Here is a 23,267-nt window from a genome sequence, read left to right as displayed (position 1 = left end):
CTGCACCTGAGATTCAAAACAAAGAAAAACACTTTTCCATCAACAGACCCTCATAAAAGGAAGTTCTAAAAGGAAAATGATCCCAAACGGAATATCTAAGATGCAAGGAACAATTCTGAGCAAAGGAAATCAGAAATGTGTGGTAAATATAGATAATGATTGACCACATATAATAATATCTAATTTGTGGAGCTAAACGAAGTAGAATATTGTAAAGGGGTCCTATCTGTAACTTCCTTTACAGCTTTCCTGAGTCCTTAATATGCTAGGTACTTTACAAGGCAGGTGCTGTGGGGAACCCACAAACCACCAAGACCAGGACACGATCTCTGCCGCCAGCTGACACGGGGAATTATGACACGGTGTGGGAAGTGCTGTAACAGACATTGAAGGAAGTAACCATTCCACACTCTTTCACACGTTTCAGAATATTTCAGAATACATACTTTAAAAAGACAAAAAGTACATCTAAAACACTACAAGCACTTTCTCAGAGTGGAGGATATATAGTAATTTTTTCCCTTCCTCCTACTTTAATGCATTTCCCAAATTTTCTATAATTGTCACAAATTAATTTTTAGAATTAGGAAAAAATTAAAATTTACATTTTTACAAAAAGAAAAATTACCTTGTTTGAGTTGGAGCTCTTTAAACTCATCTCTAAGCTGTTTGTTTTCCTTTTCATAACCATGAGAAAAGGCTTTTCTTTCCTCTGTTACAGTTATGGTTTGCATAATTTTCCACCTAAAAAGAAAATAATACATTTTCTTACTCTTTTTTTTCCCCCTAAAGCCCCAGTAGATAGTTGTACGTCATAGTTGCACATCCTTCTAGTTGCTGTATGTGTGACGCAGCCTCAGCATGGCCGGAGAAGCGGTGCGTCGGTGCGCGCCCAGGATCGAACCCGGGCCGCCAGTAGCAGAGCGCGCACACTTAACCGCTAAGCCACGGGGCCGGCCCCATTTTCTTACTCTTGGTCTATGGTGCATATTTTAACTCACATTACAAGTCTATTAAGTGAAAGAGACATTAAGAGATCACCATACTATCATGTCTATAATCTGAGAAATAAGCAGAAAACTCACCTTTCCTTACATGTGGGTCTCTCTCTCTAAACTTTATTCCAGCTGTCTTATGTTAACAGACATTGTTTTCCATAGATACGATGACACGTAACCACAAATTTCATGAGACAGCCACAATCTCTGATATTTTTTTCCATTAACATATCAGTTTTCAAATCAAATCTCTTTATCTATGGTTTAAGAAATATGATTATGATACCCATGAACAGAGAACAATCTAAACAATAATTATGTTTATACTCCTATGCCAAAACTGATGATTAAGATGTCAGAAATGTTAATAGGAGATTGTATTAAAATAAATTGTTGGGTATTCTTTAAAAACAGTTTCTGGTTAATATGACAGCCTCACTCTTATGTGGCTAATAAAAATAGATTGAGAACTAGCTATATGCTCCAGGCACTATGTTAAGGACATCAAGTATTTAATTTTCACCACAACCTTGCGACCATTATCCTCCCACTTTAAAGGTGAGGAAGCAGGCTGAGAGAGGCTAAGGGACTTGTCCTGTCACACAGGCACAAGGGAAGGAGCTACACTTCACACACAGCTGGGCCAGAACCAGAGACTGAGAGCTCTTACTTACTGTGCCAAATTGCTTAGAATTAGACTACCGAAATCACTGAAGTGCATGAGGTGGTGAGCTGTTTTGAAGCCTATTGTACAACTCCTCAGAAAATGAACAAAAAGCTGAATGGTCTAGTAGAAGGAACACAGGATTGCAGTCCAACTTTATAACTTTCTGGTAAGTTTCAGCTTCCTCCTCTTTAAAATGGCAGGAACAATAATACCTATTTCTAATAATAATAGCTACAATTTATTGACTACTTATTAGGTATCAAGTATGTGTGTGAAATGTTTTATACACATTCCCTTGTGTAAACCTCACAAATCCCTTTGAAGAAACTATTATCATCCTCAAAGAAGTTACTTGCCCAAGGTTATAGAGAGAGAGTGCTAAAGGCCATTTTTCACCTCCATCTGCCTAATGCTAAAATTCACGGTCTATTACACTGTACTGCTTTTGTTCTAAAGGAGCTTCATTCTTCTTTAAGAGTTTGGAAATCAGATTGCCTTCTAAGAGTTAAATTTAAAAATCAACAAGTTACCTATCTGAACTGAGATTTAGGAGCACCGTAGAGTGATTCCCAAGCAACCTGAGAGAATTAACTAATTTAAAGAAAGAATACGTCAGAAAATAGGTTGATTAGTACTGGAAACATCAAAAAAGAGTGAAGAGAGTCAAAAGATGCCATTATCTATCCATCTAAGGGCTAAGTACCCTGGTCCTAGATATAATAGGTCCAGAAATAAGGGCAGGTATAGATAGCCCTATTATGGAAATCTGGCTATCTCAGCCAGTGCTCTAAAAATTTAGAACCCTTTGTTCACCAAGAAAACATCTGATTAAAATTTGGCTTCCCATGTAGTGTGCCTGTAGGGAGAGAATGCATCAGCCACAGGGCATATGTGACTGGTTCCTCTGGCATTTACACTTCTTATTGTCAATTAATAAGTCGATGTCTATTTTTCCACAAACTTCTCTGTGAGTTTGGTTAATACAAGCTCGCCTTTGAGAAGCAGATCGACCCACAGTACACCGACTAATCAGGTTTCTAAGGTGACAAGTAAGAAAGTCAGCTAGAGGGCTAGTTATTGAGACGAGGAGGAATTTACCAAGATAACAGAAGCCACAGTGAGCAGACATATTTGGATATTCAACTAGTCATCTCTGGGCAACCTCCTGTACGTGTACTCTATTGGAAAACAATAGACTGTTGATGTGTTTCAAGAAAAAAAATGTACATGTGAGTGCTTTGCAAACTACACAGTGATAGTCAAACGTTGGTTTTTAATGTGTTAATTTAATGAAGGACAATGAACAAAACCACAGATATCTTAAAACTCGACATTATTAGTCTTACTTCTTTCATTTCTTCCATGTGCTTCACTGAAATTTCTTCTAGATTTCTGGTAGCAGCCCTCAGCCTGTCTTCACTGTGCTAGAATAAGCACCAGATAAAATAGAGTTGTTCTTCTGTAGTAGCAAGGGGTTCAATCCCTTCTTTCTCAAGATGGTGAAGTACGTCTCCTAATTGAACTTTTCCCTTGATAGAAGAGATAAGCATATATGTATGGACACAAATACACACACAACTGAGTATACAAGATATCTAATATGTATATACGCCTAGAGTTAGACTCTCTAAAAAGTACCGTTTAGTTTTCCTATTAATTAATGGTTATGTTATCCAGTTATAATGGGCACTTACATAAAATAGCTTACAAAAAAAATTAAAGCTTTGAACAGCTGTACATCTTTTAAAATAAGAAATGACAGGATATATATAATGCAAATATATAGTAGAGTGTTTAAAAAAATACAAGCTTTTCTGTCTGCCTAGTTCTAAAGTTTGCAGTTTAATAATTTGAAAATCTCCCAAAGGCCCCTTGCAATGTCATAAACGCAAAAAAAGCCTTTGTTCCCTCTACTGAATATTTAGAAATAAAAGGACTCCTCTGGAAGCTAGAGAAGCCACTAATTCTAGACTATCAAGGAGTAATTTGCTCACAGAATATGTCTTATAATTTTTGTTGACTTCTAAGTCATTCAGCTCGCTTCTAAACTTCTTGATCTAAGCCTGCTATCAATATTGTCTTTAATTTTTTTAAGTTGAAAGTAGTCATGCTACATAACAGCTTGCACTACCCAGTAGGTGAAAGATAAATGTCTGCTGATCGATGAAGTGGTGGCTGTGTTGCCAGAACCGCTAACTATGAATGAGACTTGCTGTTATAATCAAATACAACTTTTAACCAAGTTAATCTGATCCAAATTGTAGGGATAAGCATAATTATTATTGTACCACATCTAGTCCAGATAATTATATTCAGTTTTGCTTTTTTAACAGCAAAACTATTTTTATTATTTTTCTCCTTTCTTGGTAAGTTTTCCAGAGTCTCATCATTTTCATATTAACAGTTTTTGTAGATGATATATACAATTTTAATTACCATCTGATACTCATACTGAAAGAAAAAGGGACCCAGGTCTGAACCTTTGCACCCCATGTGTCCTCTCTATGACTTATAGCTATAAATCTTCTCATGTTCCTCCCCACCCCACTCCACCCTCTCCTCTCCACTCATATCCTCCTTCTCCCTACAAAATCTCTGAGCACTCTTCAGTTGTTTGTGGTTTTAGTCCTGGGTATCAGAGAACCCAAGACACCAGGAATACATAGCATCCTATGAGGCCTATTTGGCAATATGGAAAAAATTTGGCTTATGTTATAATGATAAGAGAAAAAGCAGAATGCAAAAGCATTACATCAAAATGTTAAAACATAGTTTTGATAAACTGATGAGATTGTAATTAGAAAATAAATGTCTGAATTATTACAACTCCTGTACTGTGGGTTGCTTGCCCCCAGAGAGTAGCATAATCCCCCCATGTTGTAGGGGTGGAGTGGGAGAGCCTTATGTTGGAGAAAGTTGGAAGGAAAAGGGGATGGGAGATATTGAGGATACCTTTGGATCCTTGGCTTCTGGGAGATTTGGGGACATCGGAGGGTAAGCAGGGATATAGGAAGAGGGGGCTTGCTGGTTAGGAGGACAGTGTAGGCTGCAGGTCAATATCCAAGTGCATGACTCATCCACCCTCCCAAAGCCAGTGATCTTTAATCTCCACTCTGCTTAGCCATCCATCTCCATGGCTGCAACTGAGGCTTTGCCATAACCTGTACGACTGTTGAAACCCTGCAATCCTGCAATCCTAAACTCCAAATGCCCCACTCTGACCACTAACTTCTATACTTCCTGCTCTCCTTCTGTGTATGGTAAATATATGAAATCTAAAATTTACCATCTTAACCATTCTTAAGTGTAGAATTCAGTGACATTAACTACATTCACAATATTGCACAAGTACCACCACTATCCATTTTCAGAACTTTTTCATTATTCCAAACATGAACTCTGTACCCATTAAGCAACAGCTCCTAATTTCCCTCTTCCTCCAGCCACTGGTAACCTCTATTCTACTTTCTGTCTGTATAAAAATCTGCCTATTTTAGGTACCTCATATAGGTGGAATCATACAATATTTGTCCTTTTGTTTCTGGCTTATTTCACTTAGCATAATGTCTTCAAGTTTCATCTATTTTATAGCATGTATTAGAATTTCCTTCCTTTTTAAGTTGAATAATATTCCATTGCATGTATTTTGTTTATCCATTCATCTGTTGATGGACATTTAGGTTGCTTCTACCTTTTGACTACTATGAATAACACTGCCATGAATACTGGTGTACAAGTATCTGTTTGAATCCCTGCTTTCAATCGTCTTGGTTATATACCTAGGAATGGAATTGCTGGATATATAATTCTATGTTAACTTTTTGAGGAAGTACCATAAAAATATAAATAATAGCCATACTAATGGGTATGAAGTGGCTGCTCTCTTAAACTATAGTTATTCTACAATGACAGTGAGTTGTCCAGTCCCTGTACCATTACATCCTCTCTCAAACTACCAGATACTCTTTGGTTTCACTTATTTCCCCCTCAAGCCTGGACCGAACTGTTGATCATTTCAATCAATCTCTCATCAATTCCCCAATTATCTTGCTCCTTGTCCCACCTTCCTTGAAAATTCCAGCCCTGGAAAAGTTTGACCATTTGACTATTCTCTACCTATTTTAGTTTGCTGAGTGCTGGTAGAGAAAAATAAAACAAGCATGCAGACTAGAGCCACTATAAATTCCTGGTATGCAGCCTGAGCCCAGCTTCTGTACTTGCATAGGTCACTCTATGCATTCTTTGCCAGCCTCGGCTACTATTTCACTCAGCAACTATTCAGAACTTCCACCTCTCCCACCAAACTCCAAATTTCATCTCTGCCCTCTTCTAGCAGATGACCTTTTCTCCCAGCACTAGTAAAACTAAGGTCACCATCATGCCAGCTTCTTCCACTACCACCAATACCTTCATCTTTGGACATCTGTCCTCTTTCCCTTCTCAGTGGAAGATCTCTCCACACTCCTGACCAAAGCTAATCCCTTTACCTATGTTCTAGATCCCACCACATATTGCTTTCTCAAGAAAGCTTTTTCTAATCTTTAAGCTCATTATCTCCCTCTGTACTGATGTCTTGTTTTTAGCTCAAGAAGTCTCTGTTCTTAAAAATAAAGACACAAAAATAACCCTCCTTTGATGCCACCACATCCCCCTCAAGCTACTGTCCTCTTTCTAATTTGTCTTTCACTCCTCAAATCACTGCGTTTTGACCCCTGCTCTTACCACGGGACTCAAACTCAGTTGACAATGACCCTCGAAATGCCAAATCCAACCGGACATGTTTCTGTTCTTCTTACATATGATCTCTCTACAGTATCTGCTTACTCTTCTCTTGAAAGTGTTTCCTTTCTCTGTTCTGTGATGTCACTTTCCCCTGTTTTAACTCTTACCTCTCTGGCCTTTCCTTCTCTGTGTTCTTCCTGAGCTCCTCTTTCTCCATACCCTTCAAATGCTGCCATTCCTAAGAATCCTGCCTTTGGCTCTCTGCCCTTCTCACTATCATGGTGATTAACACCTTGGGTGTAGGAGTCTGACATACCTTGGTTCAAACCCTGGCTCCACCACTTTCAAGCTGTGTGACTTAGACAAGTCATCTAACTTCTTTAAACTTTGATTTCCCCAAAATAAAATGGATATAACAGTAATGCCTACCTCATTGGGTTTTTAGGAGGATTAAATAATAATCCATCTCGGCTAAGCTCCAGATCTATCTAGAAAAAGTGGCAAGAAACAGAAACACTGAAATTAGAACAAATACAAGTGCATATGGTAGTGACTGGCAGTTGTCCTTCAATATTTATTCATTCCTTTTTCCACAGAAATAAGACATACAATTTTTTGACTGAACAGAGGCTGCCTGCCTTACTGCTAGATACAGCCATGTGACTAAGTTCTGACCAATAGGATGTAAATGGAATTGTGTACCACCTCTAGGAAGTGTCCTTTAAGGAAAAAGATGCCCTCTCCTTTCTACTGGCTGGAATGCAGACAAGATAGCTGAAGCCTGAGCAGCCATCCTGGACACCATGAGGTGGAAGCCACATGCCATGGATGATATACTATCATGAGAGAAGAAATCTGAGTCTCTGACAATTTCAAGATGCTGCCCTATCAGTTCTGGACTGCTTTCTTTTTGACTTTTGTGTGAGAGAAATAAATTTCTATCTTTTTCAAGCCATTATTATTTTGAGCTTTCTGTCCCTCATGGCCAACCAATTCCAACTACTACAGGATGGTTACTGAAAGAATAAGATACAAGGGCATATGCTGCAAACTAAACATGGCTACACTGGAACTGGATACGGAACTGGACAGCCATTACTGGCCTAGCCTCACCTATAAGGTCCTTTGTCTCTGGGTTTCCCTATAAATTTGCCCTCATTAACTTGCTTCTCTACATGGATAGACTTCGCTTGCTCATCAGCAAGGCTGAAAACAGTCATTCAATTCCTAAGTTTATGTGACTTTTCAGATTAAGTCATTTCTGTTCTTTATCTCTTAGCTCAAATTTATGAAAGAGAGACAATTATTTGTTGCTCACTCAATGAATTGTGCCCTCCTCTCTGAGGTTAGTTATATAATTCTCATTCAGTGAGCTGTGGCTGTAATAGGTTGGAAGTGGGGGTACAAATACGGCCACCAAAGCCTACTCTTTTTATTTTTTTGGTGAGGAAGATCAGCCCTGAGCTAACATCCGTGCTAATCCTCCTCTTTTTGCTGAAGAAGACCGGCTCTGAGCTAACATCTATTGCCAATCCTCCTCCTTTTTTATTTTCCCCAAAGCCCCAGTAGATAGTCGTATGTCATAGTTGCACATCCTTCTAGTTGCTGTATGTGGGACGTGGCCTCAGCATAGCCAGAGACGCGGTGCGTCAGTGCACGCCTGGGATCCGAACCCGGGCCGCCAGTAGCGGAGTGTGCGCGCTTAACTGCTAAGCCACGAGGCCGGCCCTAAAGCCTACTCTTTAAGTAAGGATCAGTGGAGAGGTAGAAGTTCCAGAAAAGAGGATGCAGGCCAGGAAGCCAATATAAAATGAGTCTACTATTTAAGACCAATGCATATCCAATTGTCCAGTGAACAACTCAGCTTGAACAATCCATTCATCTTCTCTTACACCTGCTCCTCCTTCTGTATTCCACAGTTTCCATCAACATAGTTTCCCAAGCCAGAAACTTGGGAGTCATCCTTGGTCTAACCTTCTTATTCATCCCACTTGTATGCACAACCAGTCCCTGAATTTGTAGATTCTACCTCTTTTATCATTTTCTAATGCATCCTCTCCATGTTTCAGGTTGCTGCCTTGGTTTAGGCTCTGCTATTTGCCCAGTTTAGTGTAACAGCATCCTTAACTGACTTCCCTGCTGCTAGGCTGGACCTCATCCAATCTGTACTCCACAAAGCTCTCAGACTAATCCTTCTGAATACAAATCACTTGCTGCTTAACATTCCCATTGCTTTCAGGAAGAGTTCAAACCCCTTAGCTTGGCACCAGCTTCTTTACAATCTGGTTCCTGCCTGTCTCTCTAGTCTTATCTTCTGCCATACCTTGACATTAGCCCTTCAGGCCAGTATATTTATTGATCCCCATCATGCTGCTTATATTTCCATGACTTTGAACATATGGGTCCCTCTGTCTGGCATCCTGGGTCCCTCCACCTGTTCTGCTATGACATCCCAGGAAAAACATTTTTCCAGTGGATTTATTGAGACCCCATGGTTGAGTAATTTGAAAATTCTAAAAAAGCAAATCTTGAGGTAATATAAATCCATTCTTTGAATTATAAACGCAAAGACATCTAAAATGTGTCAAAAATTACCCACATTACAAAGCATACAAGCATACTATTCTCTACAAGTAGAAACTGAATAAAGGTTCATTGAGTAACTTAAAAATTTACTCTCTGGAAAGAAGCACATCCTGTAGTGTTGTGGAGCTTCCAAAAACTTCTAGATGTAAAGAATAAGGTGGTAAAGCTGTCAAAACAAAGTGAGTCAGAGACAAAGAATTTTAAACGAGAAGAATGGGTGCAGAGTCAGCCCCACCTGTTCAGGACCACACCTCATGCCACAGCACATCTCCTGGCTCTGAGCAAAGGATGAGCTTTGGATCCCATGGTCTCTGAGTGACACTAGGGAACAAACTAAATAGTATTGCCATGAAAACTGAAATATCCAGTCAGGTCATTCACTCTAATCTTTCTTTCTTCCTTCTACACAAATATAATTTAAAGCTTAGAGACATCTTAAATACAATCCATGTTTGTATACAGTTATCCTTTTCAATTCTCAAATAAAATGAGAAAAATACTTTTTAAAAAAGTTGAATACAATGTAGCAATGTTTAAAAGCTTAACGTATAAAGTTTAAAGTGAAAAAGAAAGACAAAATATACACTATAATTATTACTATGTAAAAATGTATACACATGAGCATGGATTGACACAGAAGAGAAAAATGAACCGTGGATACGTTAGGACAGGGTTTCTCCACCTCGGCACTATTCACATTTTGGGCTGGCTAATTCTTTGTTGTGGGGGATGTTCGTGTATAGCAGGATGTGTACCGCAGTAGGATCCTTGTCCTCTACCAACTTGGTGCCAGCAACATAACCTCAGTTGTGGGAACTAAAAATGTCTCCATACATTGCCAAGTGTCTCTAAACACAGGCTTAGAACTACTGTGTTAGACTGAAAGGATAATTTTTAAAAATTATGTTAACGTTGCCATAATGATGTTTGTTCAATAAATACATGTTTAGAGGGGAAAGGAAAACTCCTTACAATAGAACATCTAACAGACTCTTTTCTCAAGAGTTAGAATTTATTGAGTTCCTTAGGCCAGCCCTGTGGCTTAGCGGTTAAGTGCGTGCGCTCTGCTGCTGGCGGTCTGGGTTCGGATCCCGGGCACGCACTGACGCACCGCTTCTCCGGCCATGCTGGGGCCGTGTCCCACATGCAGCAACTAGGAGGATGTGCAACCATGACATACAACTATCTACTGGGGCTTTGGGGGAAGAAAATAAATAAATAAATAAAATTTAAAAACATTAAAAAAAAAAAAAGAATTTATTGAGTTCCCATTTAACGTGAAAAATTGAAAAAGCTGAAGAACTTGCTTTTCTTTTCCAAGAGAAAGCTGAATTTCTCAGTATTTGGAAACTGGACTTGGCTCTAAGCATGAGACATCACAACTGCTGTGACAGGCCAGAGAAATAACACTATCCAAATGATCCTAGTCCCAAAAATACTGGTTAAAAATGTACACTTCCCATATTTTCAAAATAAGTTTACATTTAAATCTGCATACTGAAGACTAGTAAGACTTGACAAAGAACACATACTTTAAGACAAATTAAAGTTTTCCAACCTAAAATACAATTGCACTGGATCTAAATGAATCTTATTCTATTTCTAAGGCTCTCTGTTCCAGTATTTTTAGGACTATTAAACCTGCTCCCTTGCCAAAAATATTTTCAATCACTCCTCCTCATTGTTTTTGTTTCGTGGCTCACATCACAAAGAAAGTTTTCTGATTAAGAAACTGATAAGAAGAGGAGGCACAAGAACTGTTTCAAGCATCTCCTTTCCAGAAAATTCTATCGTATCAAGGTGTTGGGTTCATATGGGCTTAAAGTTGAAATCCTGTTACATGATCATTCTGAATGATCTTTTCATAGCCATGAATACATCACTCACTAAAACGTAAGCCTGACACAGCATTCACTTAATCAAGGAACAATCTTCTTTCTTTAGATAAGCCTAACGTGGGCCCAAAAATGCATTCTGATTTTTTCCCCTCCATTTTCAAGCCACACTAGGCTGGTAGTAATTTACTGTTTGTATTTACCCCAGTGTGCGTTTCTCCATTCAAGTCTTCAGTTTATTCAATATAGAAAGCTTGCCATAGTGCAGAGAACCCGAGAAAATCTTCCAAATCATTCCAGGGCTGGAGAATGTGAAATATTTAGCGACCCAAAGCTCTGTAGCAAGAAAGCGGAAGGGGGTGGTCTATAGATGAGAGAGGTGGTGACGAATGGACATTCAGTAATGTGCAGCGTGGACAAGAAAGGGTGAAATGGCTGTGGAACGACAGGATGAGAAAACTGGTGCTCAGGGTGATGAGACAAGTGGATGAGGTTGTGGCTTGAAAGGCAGAAGGTAACTGACTTCATGACGCCTGATGCTAAGAATACAAAGGGCCTCTAGAGCTTCATTGGGAATTAAGGTGAAGCAAAAAATGGCAGTTCTTTGTTCTCAGGCCTAAAATCGGGGGGAGCCGTGGCTTCGTGGACTTTGTACCGGCCTGGACCTTCAGGTGCGCTCGTCTGCGCAGGGGTGAGTCTCGGCCTGGAAAGGGAGGAAAGGACCGCCTACCTAACTGACCCGTGCGTTCGGAGCCCTCTCTCCATAAGAGCGGCAGCCTAGCTGCACACGCCTGCGGCGGCTGCGTCCCGGGAGAGCGCGAACCCTTCTTCAGGCGGAGTCACTCCGGCCGGCGGCCAGGAAGGCCGAGCCAGGAGAGGCTGTCGTCCCGGAGTCTCGGGCCACACTGGGGAGGCAAGCGGGAAAGACCCGGAGCGGAGAACAGGGGCTTCCCTCTTCGGGCTGAGGCGGGACCCTCAGGAGCCAGGCCGGAAACTGTCTCCCGGAGACGGCGGCGAGAGCCCGGCGGCTCCGACCCCGCCGCCCGGCTCCCTGCCACAGGTGCCACCGCGCCCCGGGCGTCATAGCAACCGCGCTCGCCGCGCAGCCGCCAAGGCGCCCTTCCGGCGGGCGCCCGAGAAACGACGCGCACCATTGGCTCCGGGGCGGCTCTGTCTGCGCAGACCGCTGTTGCGGTGCACACCATTGGCCTTGGGGCCGTGGGGCGGGGCTCCTCGGCAGGAACGAAGGAACGTCTCATTCCATTGGCTTTGTAGTAACCATGGTAACGCCGAGGCGCGCATTCGCACCTGAGGGGATACATTTTGTCACAGACCAGTTATAGTTCTCACATAGCTTCCCGCCAGGCTTTATCTAGAGCCCCAGCCTAATAACCTTGAATTTATTTTTCTCGAAGTAACTTCATTCTTAGAGGGGAGAGGGTACTAGGTAGAAGTTCTGTCACTCACTACCTGGGGCACCTAAGAGAAATCACACCACTTTTGGAACCGACTTATTATTGTAAAAACGAAGAAACCGGGCTTGACTAGAATTTATCCCTAAGGCTGAAGACCTTTAGAAGTCCTAAGCACTAAAAATTCGGTTTAGGCGTACCATATCCTCCACCTACGTAATGCAAAATAAAAAATTCTAAATTACACAAAATGTAACCTACGCTCGGTTTACATCATCTTCATTTAAATGCTCTTATTGCAAGACTCCAGGTAGTTCATCATAGCTGGATTTTACTCATGTTTACTGAGGCCCTTGCTTTGCTGGTACTCCAAACACCTACTTGCCTTTCTTAACTCTTATTCTAGTTCCACACAGGATCCTTCCCAAAGCTTTGCCGGTTCCGCGTGCATTATCTGGACGGATCTTACCCCTTACTTTCTAGAAGTGCTTCAATCTCTCCCTCTGGCACCAAAGCCCTTGCAAGTGTTTTATCCCTGATCTAAAATACTCACCACCATCACCTCCAGGCCACTTAACTCCTACTTATCAGTTCAAGTGTCACTTCCCCAGGGATACATTCCTTGGTCCTCCAGTCTAGATCAAGTTCCTTATTTACTCTCATTGACTCCTGTTTCATTTTCTTTTTTTACACACTCCACTTGCGGTTAAAACAAAAAACAAAACCTCTTGGAATTTTTACATGTGTAAATACTGTTTAAGTGTTCAGGATGGAAACTAAACTGAATTGGAAAACACTTTAAATAATTCCATGTAGGGTAGTGGTGGTTGTTTTCAAGCATTAACAAAACAGGATAGGAAACAGTTCCCAAGGGAAGTAAGAATTACGGCAAAAACAAACCTTAGGATCACTTCTAGCTTTAACTCCATTTATCCTCATTGTACGTTCAAAGATGATAATGATAGTCATCATCCACATGAAGCTACAGATGTAGGGAAGAAAATCAGTCTTTCACTTCCTGCCCCTTCAGCACTGCAGCTACTGCTGACAGAGCTTGTTGCACTTGAGGTTTCACCTCAAGTTAATTCAAATTTTTTGTTCAATGGGACTGCTGCTTCCAGAACAGTCCTGATTGCTGCAGTTATATTTCCTCTGCTCAAGGTTACCTGATTTAATGAAGTATTTCAGTTCATCTTGGCACTTCTGTTCAAATCTTTTTTTTTTTTAATTTTATTTATTTTTTCCCCAAAGCCCCAGTAGATAGTTGTATGTCATAGCTGCACATCCTTCTAGTTGCTTTTTTTTTTTTAAAGATTTTATTTATTTATTTTTTCGCTCCAAAGAAGCCCCAGTAGATTGTTGTATGTCATAGCTGCACATCCTTCTAGTTGCTGTATGTGGAACGCGGCCTCAGCATGGCCGGAGAAGCGGTGCGTCGGTGCGCGCCCGGGATCCGAACCCGGGCCGCCAGCAGCGGAGCGCGAGCACTTAACCGCTAAGCCACGTGGCCGGCCCTGTTCAAATCTTTTCAATTAAAATTTATTGTACCTCTATTATCCATCAGACACATCAGGCTACCCTTCCCAATTCACTCCATGAAATATCACAAATTGTATTTTAAATCAAATTTTTATGTGAAGTACAGTACCTGCTTCTACCTAGTTATTAATAGTAGTTTTTCACATTGCACTCTGGACCATCCTACAGGTCATTTAAGGGATTTTTCTGGACTACACTTCGTGTGCGCTCCTAACCCAAAGCCCAGGACAGTGAGAGGAGCTTTGAGAACCTCAAGGATTCAGGGCTGGAACAGGGCACCTGAATAACACTGCCTTGCTAAGTGAGAAAAATAATTGCAATCATTTATTGAGTGTGCAGTTTTATTTAATCCTTGCAACAAATGGCATTATTTTGCAGAGATTTATTATCCCCATTTTATAGGTAAGGAAACTAAGTCATGTGTCTAAGTTTACAAGCTAGTAGGTGGCACACCTGGAAGGGTCAAACCTGACTAAAATGACTCCAAAGCCAAAACTATTCACCACATTGTAATACTTCCCTCAGGGCAGAGGTCACCAATTGACCCCTGCCAGGCCCCAAGTGGAAGCCGGGTTAAATTTCCCTGTAAAGCAGTCCTAAAACATTCGAAAGCTAAATTAACTCAAATATGAATTGAATCTAGGAAAAGATGTAGTGGGAAGCTCATCATTCTACAGGCAATCTATCTCCAGGGAGGTATTCTTCTCTCCTACTCTCATCTTCGATAAATTTCCAAAAAAACATCTTTTCCACTGTGTCGGCTTTTGGGCACACACTTTATTGCACTTAATTTTTTATATATCCATTTCCCAAACTAGACATGTTTATTCATCTTTTTAATCCTCAGGTCCTACCTCATACTAGGCCTCAACAAACATTTGATCTTCAAAGCATGGCCATTCATGCATCCATAATCCTTTTTACAGTATGAAGGAGGTTGATTTTCAGGCCCCACATGTATATTTTGAGGAATATAATTCCCAATAAGCTCTTTTACTTAAAAGTGAGAAACGGCTCCTGTTCATTTTCAAAATCAAGTTGATATTTAGGTGTGTCAGGCGGTTCGGTCATAACTACTTTGCCTTTGTTTTCATTTTCAGTGATTATCAAATGATCTTTAAAAGACAAATACCAAACCATATTCCCCTGCACACCACTCACTGCTTTTTTCCCCCTCATTTTCTCTGTCTTTATGAAAGCAAAGGATTTATTCTAGTTCTCACCAGCTGTGAGAGCCCTGGTCCACTGAACAATTTTTGATCCTATAAAGGCTTTTTACTTCAGTTTTTGTCATGTATAAAAGCTGTGTGTCGAAACTGAAGATCACCCACTATCTTCTCTTCTATCTCTATGCCTCTTTCTACTTCTTCTTCTGATAGCAATAACTTGGTTTCCGAGTCTTTGGTTATAATAACCACAAAGGACCGTCGTGACTCAAGGATATTAGCCACCACCACTTGATGTCGATAGATTTCCAAAGCATTCCGTGCACGCTCAATTACGATGGAGGGGTCAGTCTCCAACTTAAAGGAAATTATAAATGCTTTGGGAGCCCAGTCTTTAACCAAAGGAGAAAGCATTTTTGGCACCATCTTCATTGTTATCTGTATTGGAAAAAGAAAAGCTTAATAAGCAAACAAAGGTCACTACCTACCAGGTCAATCTCATGGGGAAACTAAGGAAGCAGGGACTCAGATTTTTGGCTATGTCAATTTAAGTGGGATTTCTCTTTATCAAACTTTTCAAGGCATATTACATGCTTAGCTTAAAAGCCTTGGCTCTATAGTGTTCATCAGGATGCCTAATTTCAAGGCTTCATACATATTCTGGGGCAAACCATGTCTTATGAATCGGCCCTGGTCTGCCACCTTCATCACCATTAAGAGAACTCTAAAGAACAGCATTACATTTTCTCACACATTCTCCTTTATTTTTTAAACTAAACCTTCAAATAAACAAATGCAAATAATCTATTCATGCAAATGGTACTTTGGCAGAAGCTCAAATAAAGTGGGCTTATAAATAGTTTTTAAACCTCTCAGCTTAAAATATTTCTTGCACTGACTGAATCCTTCCATTTAAAAATCGTCACTTGTGGGGACGCCCGGTGGCACAACGGTTAGGTCGACGCACTCCGCTTCCACGGCCTGGAGTTCACAGGATTGGATCCTGGGCGCAGACCTATGCACCGCTCATCAAGCCATGCTGTGGCAGGCATCCCACATATAAAACAGAGGAAGATGGGCACAGGTGTTAGGCTTAGGGCCAATCTTTCTCAGCAAAAAAAAAATTGTCACTTGTAACACATATTAGCATTGAAGAAACAGAACTAATGTTACTTTCACTTGGTCAAAACTCCTCTATACCATTCTTGATCCCTTGTAAGGGGAATGTTGAGATGTTCTGTGTACTTCCAAGACAGAACTAAAAAATACAGGATAAACTAAAGCTCTCAGAACTTAAAAAGTGTGAAATCACTAAGCTAATCATCAGGATTTCCCCTCAAAACGTTGGCAAGTGTGATAGGGATCATATACCCATCCTCCACTTTATTTTTCTCCTTAGCATTTATCACTAACATAGTATGCATTTGACTCATTTACTGTCTCCTCTGCAGAGCATAAGCAAGGCAAGGGCACAGTACGTGTTTTTTCACTGCCTTATCTCCAGGTCCTACAATATGCCTGGCATATAGTACATCCTCCATAAATACCTGTTGAAGAAATGAACAAATGAACTATCCTACAAAGTCAGCAAGTGCCCCACAGGTAGAGTTTCTCCTACTTAAATTCTACTCGCATCACCCAGTAAATGACTAAGAATTCCCTTGGGTTCCAAGAAGCCAGATCATCTGAACATCTCAACCACACCACTAGCCTGCCCATCCCTCTTCCTTAAATCCCCATCCAATCTATCCCCAATCCCCACCCCCCAGAATTCACCTTTCATATGGATGCCAGATGTTCTCCTCAAATAAAAACTTTATCTCATTCTATTTATGTTTCCCTCGCTTCACAGGACAAAGTCCAAGCTTCTTAAGAAGGAATACAAAGTCTTCTATGAAGTAAGCTGTCTCTTCAGACTGCCCTCCACTCCCACCACTCTCCCTCTTCTCCAGCCTTACCAACTTCAGTTCACAGCACACTGCCCATTTCCAAACTCTAATTGTGTAGCTCATCTGGAAAGCCCTTCCCTACTTTGTCTGGTATACCCTCTGCTCATATATATTTTTTTTTTGTGAGGAGGACTAGCCCTGAACTAACATCTGATGCCAATCCTCCCCTTTTTTCTTGAAGAAGAGTGGCACTGAGTTAACAGCAGTGCCCATCTTCCTCTACTTTATATGGGACGCCGCCACAGCATGGCTTACCAAGCAGTGCGTCCATGCGCGCGCCCGGGGTGGAACCCACCAATCCCGGACCGCCAGAGCCGAGGGCGCGCACTTAACCCCTTAGGCCACGGGGCCGGCCCCCCTCTGCTCATCTTTAAAGCCCAGTTCAAGTCATCTCCTCCAGAAAGCTTTTCTTGACTTCCCCAAGATTCACTCACCCCATGCTCTGACTTTGCTTTGTACGTACCTCTACTAGAGCATTTATCACTCTGTATTGTAATTATGTCTGTGTCCAGCTCCCTCACTAGATCGTGAGGTCCTTGAGGGAGGGCGGTGTCTTATTCATCTCTTTATGCCTAGTGCCTAGCACATACGGAACGCAGAAAGGCCATCTCCAGATCAAGAGGGAATTAACCCAAGATTGGTTATAGGGGATCAGATCTCTGGAAGAGAAGCGCCCATCACCTGCAGTGGGCCCCCAGATGACTGGATCTTGTGTTGAGGCATTTCAGAGACAGGAACGTAGAAATCTGACACGGCTGCAGCCAGGTAAAACATCGCAGAAGGGCCTGCAAAGAGAAGCACAAGATGGAATAAATCAGAAAGGGGTATGGGATAAGCTCCTTTTGAACTCAGGTTCCCTAGTTGTGAGACCCGTGGTAATGAGGGGATGGGGGATAACCGTCTGGGGAGAGAGGCTCTGCCTCTGGGCAACCGCTAGACTCCTAGGGCACGCACCTAGCGGATTGAGCGCCTGGGCCGCAGCCTGCAGCAGATGCAAATAGTCCGCCAAAGTGGTGAACTCTACGGCCAGGAAGGTGCCGGCAGCCGCAGCCTCCTGGTAGCTCCGCAGAGCCGCAGCGAAGCCCGGGAGTGCATTCTCCTCGGCCTCCAGGCTCAGCAAACCCGAAGGGCCTGGGCCGGAGGGCCGCAGGGCCGCCAGCCAGGTCTGGGGCGGGAAGCGGTGGGCAAAAGGGAAGGCGGACCGCGCGCGGTACAGGAACAGAACCCCGTAGCCCGCGGCCAGGAAGGCCTCGGCCGAGGCTGCACCGCGCCGCCCGCTGCTGAAGTTGTCCAGGAAGCGCACTGGCCGGGCTTCCAGTGGAACCTTGGTGCCTCCGGACGTGACCAACACCACTCGTCGGCCCTGCTCGCCCAACCTGGCGGCGAAGCGAGCCATAACCTCGGCCCAGCGCGCAGCACCGGCTGGCTGGGGGAACTCGGCGACCAGATCCACTTCCGCCATCAGTCCCGGGCACCCCTCGCGGCTGCGCACGCCCCAGGGCCGCCGGCGCCACGCCCCTTACCCCCACGCCTGGTCCACGCGCAGCCGCACTAATGAGGGGGAGGGTCGCTACCCTACGCTGGACGCCGGCGTCGGAGTTCTCGGCGTCTGGAGGTGTGTGCTGACGCTGCTGCGCGGCCCTTGGAATTGACCCTGAGCCGACCGCAGTTCTCGGCTGTGCAGGCTTCTGGAAGGGTCTCGTCCCCCTCCTGTTAGTTTCCTGGGCTGGGCAAAGAACTGGCCGTGTTTGACTTTTAGCGGCCACCGTATAGGCATTTCCGGATTCCAGGGGACTTAGGCTGCCGGCCGTTTAACCTTTGAGACTTGTGGGCGGGGCTGTTTTTTGGGTTTTTGAACCCCACAAACACACTCTAGGGGTCAGTAGAGTCACGCCCCTCCCCCTTGCCCTTGAAATGATGTCAGTGAGGCGGCCCCGTGGTGGTCACGTGACGGCGACGTCCAGCGTGTCCTCGCCGGGCAACCGTCCTAGAGAGCGACCTGGCTGGCTGCGGGATGAGCGTGATCTACCCGCTGGCGGTGCCCAGGGGCCGCCGGCTCTGCTGCGAGGTGTGCGAAGCCCCCGCCGAGAGGGTGTGCGCGGCCTGCACAGTCACTTATTACTGGTAGGCCCGGAATCGTGGCGCCTGAGCGCTCACCTTCCTCCCTCTCTCTCGGTCACCGGTCTGGGCCTCGGTGCCTCGCGTGAGCCGTAGCCGGGGAATCAAGGTGGCTTCCACGCGGGTCCATAAGACTTCTCTGCTCTCGTCTGCCCCCTCCCCTGCTCACTCCTTCGTCACCAGATGTTTTGTTGAGGGCCTACTGTGCGCTGTGCACTGTTCTACTGGAGGAAGTTTCTGGGGAAAACTGGGTACACCATGTCCCTCAAAGATCTAACATCCTAATGCGGAAGACAGATAAGTAAACAAACAGAAAACAAGATGATTTCAGAGAGTGATAAATGCTATAAAGACAAATGTGATGGGAGGTTGGGCAGACAGCCCCTCTCAGGGTAGACTGTTGATCTGAAGATCAAGTAGGAGCAGCCCGCCGTGGAAATGCTGGGGGAAGAGGGGCAATGTAGGCTGTGAGGGAGGAAGGACTGATGCGTTTGAGGAATAGAAATCAAGCTAGTTTGTCTAGTGCACAGCCACGATGGTGAGGGTATGGGCAGGGTAGTACAAGATGAGATCAGTTTTCATTTATTCAGCATAACAATCCCTGACCTTTGCTGCAGATTAGACTCTCTTTTGGGCCTGAGATAAAACATCTACGGGGCTGGCCCGGTGGCGCAAGCGCTGAAGTGCCTGCACTCAGCTGCAGTGGCCCAGGGTTCGCGGGTTCGGATCCAAGGCGCGCACTGATGCACTGCTTGCCAGGCCATGCTGTGGCGGAGTCACATGTAAAGTAGAGGAAGTTGGGCACGATGTTAACCCAGGGCCAGTCTTCCTCAGCAAAAAGAGGAGGATTGGCAGATGTTAGCTCAGGGCTGATCTTCCTCACACACACACACACAAATCTAGATTGCTGATGTCCAGAAATCTACTAACTTGTTTTAAAAAGGAAGTCATGGGGCCGGCCCGGTGGCGCAAGCGGTTGGGTGCGCGCGCTCCGCTGCGGCGGCCCGGGGTTCGCTGGTTCGGATCCCGGGCGCGCACCGACGCACTGCTTGGTAAGCCATGCTGTGGCGGCGTCCCATATAAAGTGGAGGAAGATGGGCACCGATGTTAGCCCAGGGCCGTCTTCCTCAGCAAAAAAAAAAAAAAAAAGAGGAGGATTGGCGGATGTTAGCTCAGGGCTGATCTCCTCACAAAAAAAAAAAAAAAAAAAAAGGAAGTCATTATAATACACCTTACGTGACAAGTGACAAGTACTATCACTCAGGATGTGCTATTCCCTGGGCCCTGTAAGGATGGAAGCATGGTGACTGGGACCGTATCTGGAAAGGTTTCTCTGAAGAAGTCACATTTGAGCTGAGTCTTGAAAGGTCAGTAGGAACTTGCTAGGTGAAGGAACAAGGAAGAAGGAAGGGTAGGGCCCTCCTGGCATCCAGGACTGCTTGGGTAAAGGGTGAAGAACCGAGTTTGTTCAGAGCTGGGTGGGGACGATGGTAGTGGGGGGAGCAGTCGATTTTCACACTGCAGTTTGGGACCCATTAGCAGGTCAGGAATAAACCACAACCAGCATTTTAAGAAAAAAATAGACTAGAATAGAAAGTATCAGAGTAATCCTACTTGAGTTGTTTCTTAAAACTTTTTGTTTTAGTGTTTTATGTGGATATGTATGTTTGTACTGGTAAAATGTGTCTCTTACTATGGGTTGAGTCAAAAAAAGTTTGCACTCGTTGTGATAGGTGGTAGTAGAAATTTAAATCAAGAAGATTTGGCCCATTTTAGGGCCAAATGGTGACATAAGATCAAGGAGTTTGGAATTTATCCTGTGGAAGGCCATGATGGTTTTGACATGCTTTCGTTTGTGTTAAGGAAAGATGACAGGTGGCAGTGTGGAAGATAGATTGGAAGGTAGACAGTGAAGGCTGCATAACTGGTTAAGAACTTGTTGCGATGATCCCAGTGGAGAGTGAACTTACTGCCTCAGACTGAATTAGTTGTCCCTCCTCAGTGCTCTCATCGCACTTCATAGGTCCCCTATCTTAACACTTATGACCTGGATTGAAATCAATTGTTTAATGGTCTGTATTCCTCACTAGGCCGTTTGCCCCACGAGGGCAGTGCCGGCATCGGTGTTTTCATTTCTGTTTCTTCATTGCACATAGAATACAATTCAGAACTTGTAACAGAAACTACAAAGCCCTGGTTACCGCTCTACCTTCATTTCCCACCACACTCACCCCCTCTTTTCCTTGATGTAGTTGCAGAGGCTGTCTTTCAGTCCCAATTTGCTAAGTCCTTTCCTCCCTAGTTTCTTTGCCCAGGCTGTTCCCTCTGCTGGGAACCTCCCCTTCAACCACAAATCTTCTTAGCTCCCTGTCATCCTGCGGTTCTCAGAAATGTTATTTCTTCAAAGAGGTCTTTGTGGAAAACCCAATCTAAATACTCGTCTCTCATTTTTGTCTCACATTTTTCTTCACTTTTCCTGTACTTTTATATTTTTGTATTTACTTGTTAAATATGTGTGACTTTTACTAGGCCTAGTGCCCGCACATACCAGACACTCGATGATCATTTGTTGAATAAATGAACTTCTGAATGGATAATAAACCTATTAACTGGGGCAAGGAACACAGAGGGAGGAAGTGGTGGGTGACAGGTTGGATTAAGGACACAGAGTTTGAGGGGCCTTCAGGTTGCTTAGTAGAGATGGCCAATAAACACCTTTAAGTACAGGCCTGGCACTCGGGAGAGATTAGACCCCTTTGCCTGATATGAGCATCCACCTCTTCCCCTGTCCCCTTCATCCCTCCACCTCTTCCCCTGTCCCCTTCATCCCTCCACCTCTTCCCCGTCCCCTTCATCCCTCCACGTCTTCCCTTGTCCCCTTCATCCCTCCACCTCTTCCCTGTCCCCTTCATCCCTCCACGTCTTCCCTTGTCCCCTTCATCCTACCCCCTCTTCCCCTGTCCCCTTCATCCCTCCACGTCTTCCCCTGTCCCCTTCATCCTACCCCCTCTTCCCCTGTCCCCTTCATCCCTCCACCTCTTCCCCTGTCTCATTCATCCCTCCACCTCTTCCCCGTCTCATTCATCCCTCCACCTCTTCCCCTGTCCCCTTCATCCCTCCACCTCTTCCCCTGTCCCCTTCATCCCTCCACCTCTTCCCCTGTCCCCTTCATCCCTCCACCTCTTCCCCTGTCCCCTTCATCCCTCCACGTCTTCCCTTGTCCCCTTCATCCCTCCACCTCTTCCCTGTCCCCTTCATCCCTCCACGTCTTCCCTTGTCCCCTTCATCCCTCCACGTCTTCCCTTGTCCCCTTCATCCTACCCCCTCTTCCCTTGTCCCCTTCATCCCTCCACCTCTTCCCCTGTCTCATTCATCCCTCCACCTCTTCCCCTGTCTCATTCATCCCTCCACCTCTTCCCCTGTCCCCTTCATCCCTCCACCTCTTCCCCTGTCCCCTTCATCCCTCCACCTCTTCTCCTGTCCCCTTCATCCCTACACCTCTTCCCCTGTCTCATTCATCCCTCCACCTCTTCCCCTGTCCCCTTCATCCCACCCCCTCTTCCCCTGTCCCCTTCATCCCACCCCCTCTTCTCCTGTCCCCTTCATCCCTCCACCTCTTCCCCTGTCCCCTTCATCCCACCCCCTCTTCCCCTGTCCCCTTCATCCCTCCACCTCTTCCCCTGTCCCCTTCATCCCTACACCTCTTCCCCTGTCTCATTCATCCCTCCACCTCTTCCCCTGTCCCCTTCATCCCACCCCCTCTTCCCCTGTCCCTTTCATCCCTACACCTCTTCCCCTGTCTCATTCATCCCTCCACCTCTTCCCCTGTCCCTTTCATCCCACCCCCTCTTCCCCTGTCCCCTTCATCCCACCCCCTCTTCCCCTGTCCCCTTCATCCCTCCAGCCAGAGTTAATTCCTTTTTCCTCTCAACTCACTTTGCTAGTTACTCTGTACTCTCAGACGACTCTTACTTCCCTTCTTCGTTTTAGTTGTTGGGGAGCATGTTGTCTCAATTTTATTATGCTCCATTAATGCAGGATGTTATGTTGAATGTGTGTAGAAGAACTGTCATATGTATGCTGTCTTTTGGTCTTTGTCACATCCATCTGCGTATACCCCATGGTCACCAGCAAAGTGTCTTGAAATGGTTGAAACTAAATATTTGATGAACGTACCTGAATAAATTATTATTTCCTATGCCCTATCCTCCATTATCTTCTTTCACTGCCTTTAATTCTCTTTAAGGTCTTCTCTTTTTTTCTCCATCTTTTCTC

At 44.2% G+C, this 23,267-nt stretch overlaps 3 protein-coding genes across 26 annotated transcripts in view; 1 reads left to right on the top strand and 2 right to left on the bottom strand.

Annotated features, from left to right (window-relative positions):
- Positions 1-11,858, bottom strand: part of CCDC30 (coiled-coil domain containing 30) — a 141,734-nt gene extending 129,876 nt beyond the window's left edge. For 4 of the 17 annotated variants that reach the window (XM_058552108.1, XM_058552105.1, XM_058552107.1 and 1 more), the window contains exons 1-2: positions 11,539-11,855; positions 629-744 (exon numbers count right to left, since the gene is read on the bottom strand). In XM_058552108.1, the coding sequence (XP_058408091.1) occupies positions 629-744; positions 11,539-11,573 (151 nt within the window). In that variant the 5' untranslated portion in view covers positions 11,574-11,855. Of the gene's footprint in view, positions 1-628; positions 745-1,085; positions 1,256-3,011; positions 3,195-6,816; positions 6,876-11,538 lie in introns of those variants that run through there. The other 13 variants (XM_058552091.1, XM_058552092.1, XM_058552103.1 and 10 more) reach the window with 9 other exon arrangements.
- Positions 11,859-14,413: 2,555 nt separating this feature from the next.
- On the bottom strand, positions 14,414-18,532 carry PPCS (phosphopantothenoylcysteine synthetase). Of its 4 annotated transcripts, none has more exons than XM_058552125.1 (3): positions 18,449-18,532; positions 17,556-17,659; positions 14,414-15,363 (listed from the first exon to the last, which is right to left on the bottom strand). In XM_058552125.1, the coding sequence occupies exons 2-3, from the start codon at positions 17,646-17,648 to the stop codon at positions 15,040-15,042; spliced, it is 417 nt and encodes a 138-aa protein (XP_058408108.1). In that variant the 5' UTR covers positions 17,649-17,659; positions 18,449-18,532; the 3' UTR covers positions 14,414-15,039. The 4 variants fall into 4 exon arrangements, with proteins under 4 accessions (XP_058408108.1, XP_058408105.1, XP_058408106.1 ...); XM_058552122.1 differs by lacking the exon at positions 18,449-18,532 and adding an exon at positions 17,829-18,366; XM_058552123.1 differs by lacking the exon at positions 18,449-18,532 and adding an exon at positions 18,251-18,309.
- A 96-nt stretch (positions 18,533-18,628) lies between these two features.
- Positions 18,629-23,267, top strand: part of ZMYND12 (zinc finger MYND-type containing 12) — a 39,788-nt gene continuing 35,149 nt past the window's right edge. For 2 of the 5 annotated variants that reach the window (XM_058552118.1, XM_058552117.1), the window contains exon 1: positions 18,838-18,998. In XM_058552118.1, coding sequence (XP_058408101.1) covers positions 18,889-18,998 — 110 coding nt within the window. In that variant the 5' untranslated portion in view covers positions 18,838-18,888. Of the gene's footprint in view, positions 18,999-23,267 lie in introns of all 5 variants that reach the window. The other 3 variants (XM_058552119.1, XM_058552121.1, XM_058552120.1) reach the window with 3 other exon arrangements.

Source organism: Diceros bicornis, chromosome 13, assembly GCF_020826845.1.
Source record: "Diceros bicornis minor isolate mBicDic1 chromosome 13, mDicBic1.mat.cur, whole genome shotgun sequence".
In the NCBI taxonomy this organism is placed as follows: domain Eukaryota; kingdom Metazoa; phylum Chordata; class Mammalia; order Perissodactyla; family Rhinocerotidae; genus Diceros; species Diceros bicornis.
The sequence above is the reverse complement of the archived record's forward strand: the minus strand, read 5'-3'. Positions and strand labels throughout refer to the sequence as shown.